General features: G+C 39.9%; 1 protein-coding gene across 9 annotated transcripts in view; it reads left to right on the top strand.

Moving 5' to 3' along the window:
- The first annotated feature begins 10,211 nt into the window (after positions 1 to 10,211).
- Unc13b (unc-13 homolog B) overlaps positions 10,212 to 14,405 on the top strand; it is a 208,967-nt gene continuing 204,773 nt past the window's right edge. For 8 of the 9 annotated variants that reach the window (XM_015492377.2, XM_048783434.1, XM_048783433.1 and 5 more), the window contains exon 1: positions 10,212 to 10,560. In XM_015492377.2, coding sequence (XP_015347863.1) covers positions 10,539 to 10,560 — 22 coding nt within the window. In that variant the 5' untranslated portion in view covers positions 10,212 to 10,538. The remainder of the gene's footprint in view (positions 10,561 to 14,405) is intronic. The other variant, XM_015492379.2, reaches the window with a different exon arrangement.

The raw sequence follows: 14,405 nt of genomic DNA, 5'->3' as shown, positions 1-14,405 counted from the left end.
ATACGACGTCTTTATTTATTTATTTTTATGTGGTGCTGAGGATTGAACCCAGTGCCTCACATGTGTGAGGCAAGTGCTCTACCACTGAGCTATAACTCCAGAACCCATCTTTTTATTTTCTGTATTGTGTCTTTCAATAAACAAATTGTTAACTTTAATACAGTTCAATGTATCTTTTTGGTTAATAAATTTTCTGCCCTGTTTAAAAATCTTTGCCTACCCTAAGGTAATGAATATATTCTCTTATGCTGAAACTTTATTATTTTACCTTTTATAAACATCTGGAATAGATTTTGTGTATGGTCTGAGGTAGGGGTCAAGGTTTAGCGTTTATGGAGGAAGAACAGAGGCTGTACTGGGAGCCTTAGAGTTTTACCTTATACTGTATTGAATTGTTTGAGGAAGAAAGGGGCCATAGGTCTTGTGTATATATTTAAATGTATTTGGGTTGGGAGAAGGCCTTGGTCTGTGCCAGAGAACTCCTCATGATCCCCTGACTACTGGGCATGGCTATATCCATTCTGAGTTCCTTCTCCCAATTATCCCCTACCAACCCCTGAGACCCCACCCCTACCCCACCTTAGTTGCTGGATCTATTCACATTCATAAAGATGGGAATTGGTTTTCCACTTGTAGGATTTTTCTACCATACTCTCTGTCTTTATTCACATTCTGCAATGTTAATTAGTTCAGCCCCTCCCTCCAGACAAACATTTTTTTTTGCTTTTATCTGTATTGCTAGATGGAGATTTTGGATTATATCTCAAAAGTAGGTGCTTTGCTAGGGAGTGGTAGTGCACACCTATAATCCCAGCTGCTCTGGAGGCTGAGGCAGGAGGATTGTGAGTTCAAAGCCAGCCTCAGCAAAAGCGAGGCACTAAGCAACTCAGTGAGACTCTGTCTCTAAATAAAATACAAAATAGGGCTAGGGATGTGGCTCAGCGGTCGAGTGACCCTAAATTCAATCTCTGGTAGCCCCCTCAAAAAGCAGGTATAGTTTATTTCAGCTTGTTCCTTTAGAAAAGAAATCGTATAAATTTTTGTCTATGTACAGGGCTCATCCAAATAGTCTCCATGCTTTTGTGGATATAATTTTAGTGATGAAACAAGATTTCTCTGTGTCTGAGATGTCAGTTGGGGTCATCTTTTCTTTTGAGATTAGACAAAATTGCTGCTATTCCTTTACCTTATATAAAGGAAGAACTCTGGTGCCATTCTAGAGCCTTCTATGAAATCTGGGATGGGGAGGAGTTTAATTTTTTCATGAATTCTCTCTCTTTTTATTATACAAGTCAGTGTTGAATTTTATTTGACTGAAGAATTACCCTCTATGAATAGTCTACACGATATAATTACACGTGAAAATGTTTCCAAGGAAGTTGAGAAAACACGAATTCAGTAAAAGCTGGAACTTGCTAAAATGTGTTATAATTTGATGATGTCAGCTGGGCATGGTGACCCATGCTGTAATCCAGTTACTCAGAAAGCTGAGGCAGTAGGATCATAAATTCAAGTCCAGCCTGGGCAACTTAGCAAGACTCTGTCTCAAAATAAGAAATGTGAAAATATAAAAGACTGGCAATGTAGCTCAGTGGGAGAGCTCCCCTGGATTCAATCCCTGGTACCATCAAAACCAAAAACAAAACCCCCAAACAACTGAGTGGCAAAAATATATGTAAAGCTGGGATTACAGACTGTGGGTTTGATCCTCACCACCAAAAAAAAAAAAAAAAAGGCAAAACAAACAAACACAAAACAAAATAAGATTATGTGAAGCAGAAAAAAGCTTTGCAAGGCTTATGAAAATGTAATTTGGGGATGGGAAAGAGGATAAAATGAATTGGACATAGCTTTCCTGTGTTCATATATGAATATACAACCAGTGTAACTCCATATCATGTAGAACCACAAAAATGGGAAGTTATATTCCCTGTATGTATGATGTGTCAAAATACATTCTACTGTCATGTACAATTTAAAAGAATACATAAAGATTTAAAGAAGCAAATACAAAAAAGTATAATTTTAAAAAACTGTATGTTTATTAATTGTGTAAAGTACTTTGCAGAAAATATTTGAATCTATCATGTGTTATTAAACTATTAATGCATTATTAAACTAATGTGTCAATTTTAGTTTTCATTTGTTCTCATAAACTTAATTATTGCTGGGGCTGGGAGTTTTAGCTCAGTGACAGAGTGCTTACTTTTGTGTGTAAGGCCTTGTGTTTAATTTCCAACATCATACAATAAAACAAAACCCAGAAACATATTCTGCTTCCATTTCTGACAAAACTCTCAGAAAACTGATGATTGTTTGTTTCCTTTTAAGTCTTGGGTGCTAGGGACTTGAACCCAGGCACTTGCCCATACTTGAGCAAGTACTCTTTCACTAAGCCACAATACTACTGGGCATGGCTATATCCATTCTGAGTTCCTTCTCCCTATTATCCCCTACCAACTCCTGAGACCCCACCCCTACCCCTCCTTAGTTAAAATTTTTATTTGGGGAAAGTCTCACTAAGTTTCCCAGGCTTGTCTTGAACTTGTGATCCTCCTGCCTCAGCCTACCAAGTCACTGGGATTACAGATGTGTGACACCTTGCCTGGCCTAGAAAGACATTTTCAAAGATGACATACATAAAATCTTATTATAGATCAGAATTATCAGATGAATATTGTAATTGATTTTTTTTTTTTGGTACCAGGGATTGAACTCAGGGGTACTGGACCACTGAACCACACCCCCAGCCCTATTTTGTATTTTATTTAGAGACAGGGTCTCACTGAGTTGTGTAGTGCCTCGCTTTTGCTGAGGCTGGCTTTGAACTCACAATCCTGCTGCTTCAACCTCTGGAGCTGCTGGGATTACAGGCATGTGCCACCAGACCAAGCTTGCAATTGATTTTTAAGAAATGTAGATGAACACAGTACTTTTATTTATTTTTTTATATAGTGCTGAGGATCGAATCCAGTGCCTCACATGTGCTAGGCAAGTGCTCTACCATTCACCCAAAACTCCAGCCCCTGCAATTGATTTTGATAATGTTGTGAACTCCACCTAAGCAAAATGTTACCTCCAGAAAAGATTATCGTCCTTCTCATTTGTAGACCAAAAAAATTATTCAGTTTTTATTTGTTTAATATTATCAATTTAAAAATTGTGGAAATTTAGTGGAATGCAGTGGCCCATGCCTGTAATCCCAGTGATTTAGGAGGATTAAAAGTTCCAAGCCAGGCTCTATAATTTAGTGTGACCCTTTCTCAAAATAAATAATTCAGCTGGGTGTGGTGGCACATGCTTGTAATTCTAGTGGTTTGGGAGTCTGAGGCAGGAGGATCGAGAGTTCAAAGCCAGCCTCAGCAAAAACAAGGCATTAAGCAACTCAGTGAGACCCTGTCTCTAAATAAAATACAAAATAGGGCTGGGGATGTGGCTCAGTGGTTGAGTGCCCCTAAGTTCTATCCCTGGTAATCCTCAAAATAAAAAATAACGAATACAACTGAGCAGAGCCAAATAGTTTCTGGTGCTATACTCTTAGACCTCAAAAACTGTGAACTAAATAAACCTCTTTTCTTTACAGGGTACTCAGACTATCAAGGCTTCAGACAACATTCAGGTTCTAAAAAGCATCAGTAAAAGTAAACTGATAGGTGTCAAATTAGGCATGGATAACGTAATTATAAAAGACTGAAAAAAAATGACCACTAAAAATCTGCAAGGGTTTTTAAGTTGTAAGGAGCTTAAGAATTACAGGATCTTTATTTTTCTATTCTATATTATGTTAAAGTACATGGAGACATCTACATAGAAAAGGTCTTAGCCTTACATCCAAAGATTGGTGAATAAGCCTATATTTAAATATTTTAAATTAAAATAAAATGTTTGAGTTATGTGCATTACTAGTATTTGATTCCTCTAATAAACCAGCTAATGAACCAGATCATGTTGAATAAGAAAGCTTTTACTATTCATGTCAAGAAATGATGTATTAGTGGCATTATTACATAACAAAGTAATCATATATGTGCATGTTGAAAAAAAAATCACAGCTGGGTGTGGTGCCACGGGTCTGTTAATCCCAGTGATTTTGGAGACTGAGGCTGGAGGATTGCAGGTTTGAGGCTAGCCTCACTACTTATTGAGACTGTCTCAAAATAAAAGATAAAAAAGTGTTGTGGGTGTTGCTCAGTGGGTAAAGTGTCCCTGTGTTCAATCCCCAGTACTATAAAAAAAGATATGTGTGTATATATGCATACATGCATGATATAATACATACATATATTTTTGTTAAAAAATAAAAAATACAAAAGTAGTGGGGGTATGGCTTTGTGATAGAGCACTGTGGGTGGGTTTCATTGCCATTATCAAACACAAAAATGTGGAAATTTGCTTTCTTTCTTGATATATAAGTACCTATATAATAGCTTTAAATTTGCTTTATGGTCCACAAAGCCTAAATATTTACTGTTTGATTCTTCATGGAAAAAGTTTGTTGATCTCTCCTATCAATAATGTATAGTAGTAAAACTGAGAGAATACCCCATCATTTCTTCTGTTTCCAATTATTGGATAATGTTTTTCAATAGATACAGACATCCCTACTCTCAGAAGCTTTGTACTAGATTGAGGGGAGGAGTGAACAGGCAATAAATAAAAATGTATAAGTGAAAAGAGAATTGAAGGAATGGTATGTGAAAATAAAACAGTGTGATAGAGAGTGCTGGGGATCCAATTAGATTGGGTGGCCAGGGAAGGTGTTACCAAGAAGGTAATTGCAAATTAAGCCCAAGTGATAAGAATTAAATAGGTAAAGATTTTGAGACAGTTTATACCAGCATTGGATTTTTGCAGGGGAGGGGTTGGTGGGCACTGGTGATTGAACTCAGGGGCACTCAACCACTAAACCACATCCCCAGCCCTATTTTGTATTTTATTTAGAGACAGGGTCTCACTCAGTTGCTGAGCGCCTCACCTCCATTGCTGAAGTTGGCTTTGAACTAGCTATTCTCCTGTCTCAGCTTCTCGAGGTACTGGGATTACAGGTGTGGGCTATATTTGTAGTGGGGATTGAATCCAAGGGGACTTTACCACTGAGCTACAACCCCAGCCATTTTTAGTTTTTATTTTGAGGCAGGAATGGATTTGGTGCTTTTGGGGGAAAATTAAAAAGGTCAATGTTGCTAGACCAAGATAAGCGGTCTATAGGTAGAGGACTGGTAGAGCCCAGACTAGGTGTCATGTCTGCTTCCTGCATCTGTCATGAGGCCCTGCCCCAGGGTTCAAGAGTAACCATCTTCTTTGCAAAATATTTTTTCATGCTCTCATATCTGCTCTCTTTTGACTCAGCCTGTGTTGGAGGCTATGTATTTGAGGTAACTGACCAAGAGTTTGCTTTGCATTCTATCCTGTCCTGGTTACTTCCACTCTGTATATCTTATTTTTGGGGTCTGAGGTTGTATAAGAAGGCCAGCCCAACTCTGACATCTGGTGGTGGTGGATAATATTGGAAAGATCAAATCTTTGTTTCTTCTCCAGGCTCCAAGCTATAACATTTGGAGTGCCATTCTTTTTTTTTTTTTTTTTTATTCCTTTGGGTGCCTGGGATTGAACTCAGGTGCACTCCTCCACCACTGAGCCACATCCCCAGCACCATTTTAATTTTATTTAAGTATAGGGTCTCTCTGAATTACTTGGCGCCTCGCTGTTGCTGAGCTGACTTTGAATGAGATCCTCCTGCCTCAACCTCCTGAGCCACTGGAATTTCAGGTGTGTGCCATGGCACCTGGCTGGAGTGTCATTCTCTCGTAGTACTTGTTCCAGTACTTAGAAAGTAATAGTAAAGTTGGAAAGCTGGATTCAGCATTTATCTTGCTACTTCATTCAGTTCTTTTTTGGTGACATCTTGGAAAAACTTGACTAACGGGCTGGATTGTAGCTCAGTGGTGGAGTGCTAGGCTCTGGGTTCAATCTCCAGTACCACACCATACATGGAGAAGGAGAAGAAGAAGGGGAAGGGGAAGGGGAAGAAGAGAAAGAAGAGGAAGAAGAAGAAAACTGGTCTAAAGTAAGTTTCAGGGATCATCTGTGGATTCCAATTATCAAAGCCATTTTATCCTCCCTGCGCTTCCGTTCACTGCAAAAGGTATATATCTCTTTCCTTCCTCCCTTCCTTCCTTCCTTCCCTCCCTCCCTCNTACCTTTATTTCACTTATTTATTTCTATGTGATGCTGAGGATTGAACCCAGGGTCTCGCAGGTGCAAGGCGAGCGCAGAGCCTGACTTTTGATGCTCTGGTTTTCTGTTGTTGTTTGCACTGAATGGTTCCTTGATGAGTGTAACTGGTCCTGATCAAATGCCTGGAGAACAGAGGACCTTATTGCTTTCTTCCTCTGAACTTTCCCTTTTAACTGTTAAACTGCAATGCCTTAGAGCCTGTATCATAATCTTCAGTGACTCTTGCTCTCCTAAGCCCATCTTTACCATCTGTGTATACTCCCTGCTAGTCTTCTCAACATAAGTAATAATAAACAGGCTTTGGGGCTAGGGTTGTGGCTCAGTGACAGAGTGCTTGCTTTGAATATGAGAGGCACTGGGTTCGATCCTCAGCTCCGCATAAAAATAAATAGACAAAATAAAGATATTGTGCCCATGTCAATTAAAAAGATATATTTAAAAAACAAGCTTTGGATTTTTACCATGTAGCAGATAATTCTGGGGGTGGGTATTTGGGATTGAATCCAGGAGCACTTTACCACTAAACTATATCCCCAGCCCTTGTTATTTTTTATTTTGAGACAGGGTTTTACTAAGTTGCTTAGAGTCTTGCTAAATTGTTGAGGCTGTTCTTGAACTTGTGATCATCCTGCCTCAGCCTCTCAAGTTCCTGGGATTATAGGCCTGTGCCATAGTGTCCAGCTGTATCAGGTAATCTAAGTGCATATCTTCATTTAAACCTTAAGACCATCTTATGAAGTAGATATTATTTTTTCTCTCTTTTTAAAATTTATATATGAATAAAGTTATTATTATTGTTGTTGTTGTTGTTGTTATTATTATTATTATTATTATTAGGTACTGGACCTTGAACCTAGGGGAATTCTACCACTGAGCTACCTCCCCAGCCAGTTTTAGTTTTTGAGACAGGGTTTCACTAAGTTGTTGAGGCTGGCTGGTAACTTGCAATCCTCCTACCCCAGTCTCCTGAGTCTCTGGTATTACAGGTGTGCGACACCACTTCTGGCCTTGTGGCCAATACATACTGTTATTACTTACTCCCTGAAAAATTAAGATTATATAACTTGTCCTAGGTTATGAAAACTAGGACTCAAATCCAGGTGTGATAGGCAGATTCTAAGAACTTCTCTAATGATCCTATCTCCTGGTAGTATTCATGGACTTGTTTAATTTCCTTCCCTTGCATGTAACTTGCTTTTGAGAAAGAGGATACATTAAAAAGGAGGGTAAGTCACTTCTGTAACTAGGTTTCAAAAGATTGTGAATTCTATTTTCATAGCCGACTCTACTGCCTTCTCAGCTTGCATGCTTTGATGAAACAAGCTGCCATGTTGGAGAGTCCCACACATGACAAGGAACAGTCAATAGCCAATAAGGAATCAGAACAACAGCCCTAGAGAAATTGAGTCCTGCCAACAATCACATGAACAAGCTTGGAAATGGATCCTTTCCAGTCAATCTGGCACTTTGCAGCTTGTGAGAAGCTGTTCCCAGATTTCTGACCAACAGAAACTGTGTTTTTTTTTTTTTTTTTTTTTTTTTTTTTTGTAGAGGGACAGAATGCCTTTCTTTCTCCTTCTTCTCCTTCTCCTTCTCCTTCTTGTGGTTCTAAGGATCGAACCCAGTGCTTCACACATGCTAGGCAAGCGCTCTGCCACTGAGCTACAGACTCAGCCCAGAAACTGTGAAATTTTTTTTGTTTTTAATGTGTGTGTATATGTGTGTGGTACTGGGGATAGAACCCAGGAGTATTTTAACACTGAACTACATCCCTAGCCCTTTTAATTTTTTTTTATTTGAGACAGGGTTTCACTAAGTTGCTCAGGCTGGTTTTGTACTTTTGATCCTCCTGCCCTCGGTCCTGAGTAGCTGGGATTACAAGTGTGCACCACTATGCCTGGCAAATTAATGTTTCAAGCTACTGAGTTTTGGGGTAATTTGTTATATGACAATATGTACTACTCCAGATGAATCTGGTTCCAAAGTTCATGCTTGTCACAATTTTATTAGGTTGTTTCCAGGTGAATGGTGACGTTCCATCCTTCATCGGATGTCCTCTGTGTCCTCTAGGAGAATCTCTGATTTCATTAGAGCTCTGTTTGCTGTCTCTAAACTCAGTCACAGAATCCAAAAGTTCAATTCCTTTTTAGCAACTTGCTCTTATGGTTTAGGACAGCTGGGCTAAATAGCTAGGCATTCCAACCTCCAGTAGCCCAGAGAATACCCAGAGATTTTGAGTTCAGACATCTCCCTTGACTAGGCTGGCTGAGTTGCCTCAAAATCTTCCTTGGGTTATTGCTGCAAATTTGGATTAAAATGGGAAAGATCAAGTTTTTTCTCTTCTATAACATTTGTAGTTTCTCATAACACTTATTCCAATGAGAGGAGTCATGTGGTAGCTAGTCCCCATCCCAGCACTAGAAGTTGAAACCAGGGGTGCTCTCCACCATTTAGCTACAACCCCAGCCCTTTTTTATTTTGAAACAGGGTCTTGCTAAGTTGCTCAGGCTGGCCTCGAACTTGCAATCCTCCTGCCTCAGCCTCCCAAGTCATTGGGATTACAGACATGGGCCAGCCTGGCTATGAAGTTTGCTATTTAAAAAAAAAAAATTTTAGTTGTTTTTTTAGATGGACACAATATCTTTATTTTTTAAAATTTATTTTTATGTGTTGGTGAGGATCAAACCCAGGGCCTCACGCATGCAAGGCAAGCGCTCTACCACTGAGCTACAACCCCAGCCCTAGGAGGTTTGCTATTGTGGGTAAAGATCCTGTTAGAGGGGCTGGGGTTGTTGCTCAGTGGTAGAGCACTTGCCTGGCATGTGTGAGGCCCTGGGTTTGATCCTCAGCACCACATATAAATAAATAAATAAATAAATAAATAAATAAATAAAATAAAGGTCCATTTACAATTAATATATATAAAAGATCCTGTTAGATCCTCTCTGGGTCTGGCAGGTAGAATCCTCTGGGCCAAGAATTTGCCAATGGTGAAACCTAGCTGGGCTAATGAGACTAAGAAAGCACATAGTCTATGTGGTGCTCAATCTTGGCAGCACTATGTATCTTCCTGTTTTCTATTCTATTTTTTTTTTTAAGTTCTTCACATGTGCATATATCATCTTGCCAGCAGTAGCCAGTCAGCTTAAAATGTCCCTCTCTTAATGTAAACATTAATGGTCTGATTTCTGCATGTTAGGTGCTATTCCAGTTAATGGAGATACAATGAAGAGCATGAAAATAAGTCAGAGACTTCTAGACACTATATTTTCTTTTTTTTCTTTTTTCTTTTGTGGTGCTGGGGACTGAATCCAGGGCCTTGTGCATGTGAGGCAAGTACTCTACCAACTGACCTATACTCCCAACCCCCAGACACTATGTTCACTCAGTTGTGTGTGTGTGTGTGTGTTTTTCTTGTCCTAAATAACTAATTAAAATTTACTTTGGTCAGACATGATGATGCACACCTGTAAATCTCAACAATTCGGGAGGTGAGGTAGAAGTGTAACTTCGAGGCCACTCAACAACTTATAGAGACTCTGCCTCAAATAATAACAAGGACTGGGAATGTAGCTCAGTAGAAAAGAGTCCCTGGATTCAATCTCCAGTACCAACAAAACAAAATAAAAACATTCTTTGCCATGTGGTACGATCTTGCTAAAATATATGGCAAGTAACCAGTCAGCTGTTAAGGCTAACCTCTTTAAGGAAGTCTAATGGAAATTCTTCAATGAAAAGAATGTTTCTGAGTGGAAGCCCCACCCACGTGGGAGGAACCGAGTGCTTCAGTTCCCGCCTCACACAGGTGAGGGGAAGCCCCACCCCACTTGGCGTGAGGATTTGTTAGTGGGCTGAGGGGCATTCAGTCTCGCACGTAAGAGGAAGGGGACCCCGCCTCCTACGCGCCTCCGAGGGGCGGGGTTGGAGGACTGGGCGTGAATTGATTGGTTAGGGGGCGGGGCGCCAGGGGTGTGTTCCGCTCAGGCGCTCGCACAGATCCCGGGTGAAGTGACGGTGGGAGTCTGCCGCTCTTGTCTCCCAGCGATGGCGCCGCGGTGCCGCGCCCAATCCCCGGTTTACCGGCCGGTACTTAGCGCTGTCCAGAGCTCACTCAGATGGTGAGAACTGGAGCGGGACCGGGGGAGCGGAGGGAAGCTCTCTGCTACGGGGACCATGAAGAGCTGCCGGACCCTTGGGACTGATAGCGGGCGCCGTCGCGGCACCTGCTGAGAGAAAAGAGGGAGCGGCCCGGCGGGGGCCCGGCGGAGGCTAGTCGGCGTAAGCTAGCCGGCACCTCGGCCATGTCACTGCTCTGTGTGCGCGGTGAGTGTGCGTATTGGAGTGGGGAGGCGGCAGGTTCCACACACTTCAGTTATCGTCCAGTTATCACCTCTCCCAAAGTTCCCTTCCGCGCCTTGGAGGACAGATAAGTTAACCATTTATAAACATTTGAAGAATTTCCTCTCCCCAAGCTTCTGCAAGGGACTGTTACCTCTCCATTCTGGTAGCCATGTGACAGTGTTGTTAGTTGGCTGGCCCAAGTCCTACAAACAGTGACTGGGTTTTTTCTCCAGTGAGAGCGGATGAGCTAGGAGACCGCGGATCGTTGGAGCCTGTCAATAGCGGGCAGTCTCCCATTGTTTCTTCCTTTTTTCTGCACTGTAAAACTAGTATATAGTAGCAGGTTCTTTTTTATCACTCTTTAAATGCGTTAGTGATACAGCTGCCCATTCCTTCTTCCAGTGTATTTCCTGATTTGCACCTTTATTGCTTGTTCCCTGCTCCTTCCCTGAACCCCAGTCTGTAGTCTAAGTCTAGACTAAAATTATTCTCATATTTCACTCTGAAGGGTGTTTCTTCTCCGTTGGAACAGAGCATCGTTTTTTTTTTTTTTTCTTCTTCCCGTGAAGCTTCCATCCCAGTAACTCACAGCGAAGGTCTTTTATTGCTTTTTCCCTGAGGACATTTGACCTAAGAAGATATGTTAAAGCTAGAGCTTTGGGGGTTTAAGATGAGAGACCATTAGAATACATTAAGCTTCATGTAGATAGAGACTGATTCCTATTGGTTTTTGTAGTACTCCCAGTGCCTGCTTTAATAGAAGCTCAATGTTGGTTTTGAATGAATGCAAGAACTGATTTTAGAGAGATTATCTGCTCAGAAAAAGCAGGGTTTGGATTACTGTTGAATTTATCTTGGGAAATTTAAGTTACAACCTGTCATAGCTGGGTTGAACAAGATGGGATAAAGTGTCTTGATTATGAGTGAGAAAGTACTTATACACTGAAGGCTTCACCAGAGCTTTTTCCTGGTACCTTTTACTGGACAGTTAAGAGTTTATGTTTTTTTTGGCTGTACAGATTAGAAGCATTGTCCTTGTTTGTGATCTCTCTGATAACAGTGTTTCCCCCAGATGCTGGCAAATGGAACTGCTTTGCCCTGCTCTCTTCCACGGTTTTGTTAAATCTGCATTAACCCAAAATGGGATTTTGTTATTTCCAGGGATTATGAGACACAGTTTTTCTTCTTTCATGGTTGATTTTTCATTAATGAGAATTTTGCTTTGGTTTTAGTAAGACATTTTCTCTCAGCAGCTGGGAGTCTATTTATTTCTTTAGAACCCTGCTGCTGTGTAGCAGGATTTGGGAAAGGTTGGGTTTTGCAATGTCTTTTTGGCAGTTTATTAATTCTCTACTGCCACACCATAATAAAGACTTATGAAAGACTCTTTAAAAAACAAATTCTAAGGCAGGCAATGGTGCACACGTGTAATCCCAGAGCTAGGGAGGCTGGGGCAGGAGCATCACAAGCTTAAGGTCAGCCTCAGCAGTTTACCCAGGCCATAAGCAACTTAGTGAGACCCTGTCTTAAAACAAAAAATAAGGATTGGGATTGTAGCTTAGTGAGAAAGTGCCTCTGGGTTCAATTCAATAAAGTAAATAAAACAAATTCCATTTAACTGAATTTAAATAACTTTAGAGAAGGAGTTGCTGCTATTTTCATTTGTTTTAAAATCAGCTAGCTTTAATAGAAGCTCAGTGTTGGTACCTACTGTTTGGCTAACATCTTTGCTATTTATCTATTGTGGTGCTGGGGATTGAACATAGGGTCTCAGGCATGCCAAACATGTACTTTACCATTGAACTACATTCCAGATTCTTTTTTCCTTTTAATGTTACTTTAGTCAAACTTCTCTACTTTTGAGGAGAATAGAGACCCTGAGCAGGTCAGTATCCTTTTTTTCTTTTTTGGTATAGGGAAGGTCTTTATCTTTTGAATAGATATCTGGCATTTATTTGTTTATTTTGATGGTGCTGTGGATCAAACCCAGGATCTTATACTTGAAAGGCAAATGCTCTACCACTGAGCCCACTCTCTCAGCCTCAGAAAATTTTAATTACTGAAACAAGCCACTATCTTTTATGCAAATACTCATTAAATGGTAAAGTATTCACCTGGAAAAATGTACAGAAATGGATAAATATTTTAAAAATGATATTCCTTGCATTATATTTTGACTCTAGGAATATTATTCATATTCTGAAAATAGCTTATATAGTAGATAGTGTATAACAACTTACTTTCATTTAATGGTGGAGTAGAATTGAATTAGAAATTTTCTCCATGTAGTAAAACTCAAGTAGTTAACTTGATGTAGAAACTGGCAAACTGGGGCTGGGGTTGTGGCTCAGTGGTGGAGTGCTTGACTAGCATGTTTGAGGCACTGGGTTTGATTCTCAGCACCATATATAAATAAATAAAATAAAGGTCCGTCCACAACTAAAATAAAAAAGAAAGAAAGAAAGAAAGAAATTGGCAAACTGGTGTTCATTTAATTATCCCCAGACATCTTGATTCAAACTTCATTTCCTTAGTTTAATCCTTCAATCCTGCTTTATTGCCTACAGCCCTCCTTTTGACCCTGTATTCCTGCCTGTGCTTATACAGATACTTTGCTTCTGCACTGTATTCCCCATACTACCTTTGCTTTATTCTGCACTTGTAACCCCTGAAATATCTTTGGGGGAGGTTGGGTTTTGTAATGTCTTTTGGGAAGTTTGTTAATTCTCTACTGCCACACCATAATGTTTCCATATTTTCTAATTAAGAAACTTTCCTTTTATTTTGGGTACCAGGAATTGAATCATTCATGGGTACTTAACAAACCACTGAGCCACATCCCCGCCCCATGTGCCTTTTAAATTTTTATTTAACAGAGTCTTGCTAAATTGTTTAGGTTCTCTCTAAGTTGCTGAGGTGGGTTTTGAACCTGTGATCCTCATGCCTCAGCCTCCCAAACCGCTGGGATTACAGACGTGTGCCACCACACCTGGCTCTTTTCATATTTTCTGCTTATTGAAAATGTATTTTTTCCAGTTTAAAGTCTTTATTTTGTTGTTGAAAATTTTCAATTCCTCAGTCCATAGTGATCTCTTTCTCCTTTAAACTCTTAGAGCACTTGTGTCTGAACCATGCCATTAATATGGTAATGAATCTTGTACTAGTCCTATATTGCTATGCTTATGGTGACCCAAATAAAGGAAGCAATAGCACTGGTCAGATCAGATCTGGAATTGTGTTCAACTGGGCTATTTCCTTCTAAGAGGCACATTGAGAAAGTCTATTATTTTAAGAGGAAAAAAAAATTTTTTTTAAGAGCTTGATGATTAATGAAAGGTGCAGTAGTTGTTTAAAGAATGTGGGAAGTTTACTTGTGGGAAGATTTAAGAGGGACAGGATCATAATAGTAGAAGAAGATAGTTTAAAAAACTGTAGATCCTTTTGTCAAATCTGGAGGATAAACCTGAGACAAGTGGACCAATGGTTTAAAATTGGATATTAGATTAAAATAAAGAGCTGAAACAATTGTTTTTAACAAATGTAATAGACTGAGGATTTTTTTTTTTTTTTAACACTGAAAGAGATTGAATGAGTGGTAAGGATATTCTAAAAGGATGTTGAGGGGCTGTGGTTCTGGCTCAGTGGTAGAGCTCTGGCTCCTCTAGCACATGTGAAGCCCTGGGTTTGATCCTCACCAACACATAAAAATAAATTTTAAAAAATAAAGATATTGTGTCCATCTAAAAAAACAACTAAAATTTTTTTTTTTTAAATAGCAAACTTCATAGCCAGGCTGGCCCATGTCTGTAATCCCAATGACTTGGGAG

Source organism: Marmota marmota, unplaced genomic scaffold, assembly GCF_001458135.2.
Source record: "Marmota marmota marmota unplaced genomic scaffold, marMar, whole genome shotgun sequence".
Classification (NCBI taxonomy): Eukaryota; Metazoa; Chordata; class Mammalia; order Rodentia; family Sciuridae; genus Marmota; species Marmota marmota.
The sequence above is the reverse complement of the archived record's forward strand: the minus strand, read 5'-3'. Positions and strand labels throughout refer to the sequence as shown.